The following is a 3,757-nucleotide window of genomic DNA, read 5'->3' on the forward strand; positions in this document are numbered from 1 at the left end:
AAAGTAAATTTTCAGACTGAGAAAATATTTTAACAAGGTACTTGGCTTTCTTTCACAGTTTGACTGTAGAGCTTAACAGGAAATATAGGAAGAGAGATAAGGCAATCAATATGACAAAGTTCTTCAGTTGTAGTGGAACTGTTGGACCACAAGATCAACACAGTCACAATTCACCATCAACACCTATTTGTAAAGTAAGCCGTCTTAAGGAATGGCTAACGGTTACCATTCAGTGGTGCTAACCTTTTGTCAATGTAGGCCAGAGTGGTTTGGTTAGTGTACTGTATGACCACATACTGAACAATGAGCTCATACTTGCCTTGCATGGGGATATATACATGCACATTGAGAGCTGCTGTGCCAGACTCAAATTCCTCGTGTCCAACACACCTGGCCAATAAAGCTGATTCTGATTCTGATACTTACAAAAATCTGACAGTCAAAATAGCCTGATTCAGGTAATTTATAATCTTGGTGGTTGGGCTAATGTAACATAATACCCATCACAGGAAGTCCCATATTTTTATAGCCATAGTGCAACTGTTGAACCACAACAACACTTGACAACACTACACATATGGTGTGGTGGTGGACATGGTGTTGAGAACCTGGCAATTTTGACACAAGGTCATAATTTTGTTAACATATTTGACAATAATATACTGACAGACTGCCCTTGATGAGTATATAAAACTGTCAAAGTCTAGTGCATTTTGTGTTTGACAGATCCCTTTCTACTAACAGTAATTCTAGGCCCAGTTACAAAACAGCGTTCTTTATTGTCAATACCAGTTACTACGAATCCAGCAGTTTTATAGTGTGCAAACATACCATGTACCTATTCTTGTGCTCACACAGGGCCGTGTCGCTTCCGTCTGCCAAACGCCTGGGCACCCACATTGGTGGGAACGTAATTGCTGTGTCCCAGTCCCCCTGACCGACTCAGGAAATCAGCCAGGCGGTGGGTTACACAGGTGGCTGTGTTGCATGCCCGCTTCTGGGCTGCTGCATTGCTTGTAAGAAGTGAAAAGACATTGAACACAGTTTGTTAAGATACTCAAGATCAAGTCAGAAATGACAGACTTAGATTTAAACATAGAGGGACATTTTAAAGGTAATAATTGTGTGTGTGTAATATAGACAGTCATGCTTACCATTATATTTTATTTTTTATTCGTTGAGTAATGTCAGTTTTCAATCTTGATTTAAATTATTTCCACAAAGGGAAAAATTATGTAAGAAAGGTTGTTAGCTATTCTTATTTTTTACTGTATTATACAGAATTGCTTAAGACAATTTGGATGCTGTTTATAGTGTAGGTTTTCAAATCTCTTTCAAAATCTAATGTCCTACAGTGGAAAATTAACTCAAAAAAGGTCCACGTGCATCAGCAGACTTGTGAATGAATAGAGCTGGGTTAACAAACAAAAGTTAACTCAGAGAAAGAATGGATGGGCTAAATATGAGAGCTTCAACTGTATGAGCTGCCATAGTTTTCATATTGCTCAGACAGACTTCTTTTCTTGCCAGGTGTCCCTGCTCCCACGTTGGTGTGGGGAAAGGTTTGTAGTTTGTGAGTATCCTGGGAGAGCTTGCCCAGCACACAGGTGCTTAAGCCTGCACAACACTTAGACACGTGTGTATTCAAGCTGTCAGATAAATATGAATTATTGCAAGCATGATGTTTTTCTTAAATGTCATGCATTTACAGAAAAGGCATGCAGATCTAACAGACATATGAAGATATTTCATTAACCAAAATATTGCAGTTGAGTCATCATGCTATTGTTCAATTAAATTTTCTAATGTGTACCATGTATGTTCTCACATGTTCTTTGATATCATGCTCTCTTCAGTTTTCTGACCAAGGACACTATTTCAGGCGTGTTCTTTAATACTAACTGAATGGATGAATGAATGAATAATTGCAATCCATGCATTAAGGAATTGTGACAGCAAGTTACATGAATTTCACTATATACCTGTAAATACCAAAGTTGGAGCTGTTGGGCTTATGAACAAAAGTGTGTTATATTTTGCGACAGACTGAGACTAAGAATATTAAAAGCCATACCTGCTTCCTTCAGCTGCTGGGTGGTCTTGCTCATCTGAAGTTATCTGCATGAACTCCTTGATAGTTTTGAACAACCTTTGCACATCATCGTTCAATCCGGTGACTCCATCTGACATGGACTCCTTACTAGTTCTGAAAATACACACTTGAAAGGCTTGATCTCAACAATGTTTTAAAAAGCTGTGTACATGTAAGGGATAAAAGTTTGAACAATCTGATTTATCCATAAGGACACTGTGTTAAGACTGGTGATGAAGGTCTCAGCATGCAAAATGATCTTTGGCACTTTGAGGAAATGAGGTTTATAGATTTAAAATCAAATATTTAATTAGTTAAGGTAAAAAAAAAAGGAATTGTATTTTGTAGAAATAATTTTAAACATATCAGCATATCAGACACAATCAGTATTTTCTTACAAGGTAAAAATATTTTTGGCCTTTGGGAATAATGCCACAAGACTCACCTGGATGGAGCTGCCTGTGAGATGTACATCTGACAAATAATCAGCGCACAGGCAAGTAGGAGAGTCCAGAGCTTCAGCATTATTATGAGTTCCTGAGGAAAACATATGTAACACCAAACAAGATAATAAAAACTGCTGTAAGGAAAAGTTATGTACAGTACTTTTTGCTTTGACGGCTCTGACAATTTCCCTTTTTATCACAGACATTTCCTCACTCTTAGAGCTGCTGAAGTTGCGCAGGAAAAGTTATTAGTAATTACTGATCCTGAAAGTTTTGCCAGCAACTCCATCAGCAGATTAGTATGGTAGAGCAGCATCTTGCCTGATAACAACTATTCACCAGTATTACTTAGTCGTCACCTCCAAAAACCACAGTGTCATATCTGATATTTCTGACAGCAGCAGCATCGTTTGTACTATCATCTAAAGTCATTCATCTGTACTCACCGTGAGATAACAGATCTTCTAATAAGGAAGGATTAAATGACTGACTTGCTTGTGAATCTGCAGAGCGCTCACACAGTACAGGGCTTTATATATGTTCCCCATGGGTTTCCGTTTTAACTCAGTGAATACTTGACCATAGCCTATTGGCCAGTCAAATGTTTTACCTCAAACTGGTAGCCAATCAGAAGCCCTATGTCACTCACTGCAAGACAATGAAACAGCTTCTATACAAATGACACCATATATGCATTTAATTCACAAAAAGCTGCCAAGTATTTGAATTGGTTGATCTACTTTGTAGTAAGATCACCCTTGGTGCAGAGTAAGTGGAACTTTAAGACAGTTAGACAAAAAAAATACAGTGTCTCAGGTTGTAGAGAACAAATATATAGTGCATGTGAATGTGTGTACCCCCCTACTGCTTATCTCCTGATACTACAAGGTGCATAATATGTTTGTCAGAGAATGTTACTATAATTTATCAATGCTTCTGTTTTTAAAACCATGGGTTCCAAAGGTGTGTACCTACTTTTACTCACATATAGACAGATAAAGAAATACCATAATGTCCAGGTGCAGACAAGGTTCATTATAGAAAGGGGCATAGCTGTTCCCTCAAGAGACATTTCACAGAAAGTTGCTAAATAATACAAAACTACAGCTTGGAAAAATCCAGAACTGAATCAAAAATACAGTGATACAGTCAATTAAATAGCATCATAGTGAGTTTTTCATGGAAAGTCTAAACCTTCCAACAATATTCAGTGGTGTTC

At 37.7% G+C, this 3,757-nt stretch overlaps 1 protein-coding gene across 1 annotated transcript; it reads right to left on the reverse strand.

The window, feature by feature from the left end:
• Positions 1-1,461: 1,461 nt before the first annotated feature.
• Positions 1,462-3,033, reverse strand: calca (calcitonin/calcitonin-related polypeptide, alpha). Its single transcript, XM_020605571.1, has 4 exons — positions 2,985-3,033; positions 2,538-2,629; positions 2,075-2,206; positions 1,462-1,649 (listed from the first exon to the last, which is right to left on the reverse strand). The coding sequence occupies exons 2-4, from the start codon at positions 2,615-2,617 to the stop codon at positions 1,472-1,474; spliced, it is 390 nt and encodes a 129-aa protein (XP_020461227.1). The 5' UTR covers positions 2,618-2,629; positions 2,985-3,033; the 3' UTR covers positions 1,462-1,471.
• Between the last annotated feature and the right edge of the window lie 724 nt (positions 3,034-3,757).

Source organism: Monopterus albus, unplaced genomic scaffold (assembly GCF_001952655.1).
Source record: "Monopterus albus unplaced genomic scaffold, M_albus_1.0 scaffold4.1, whole genome shotgun sequence".
In the NCBI taxonomy this organism is placed as follows: Eukaryota; Metazoa; Chordata; class Actinopteri; order Synbranchiformes; family Synbranchidae; genus Monopterus; species Monopterus albus.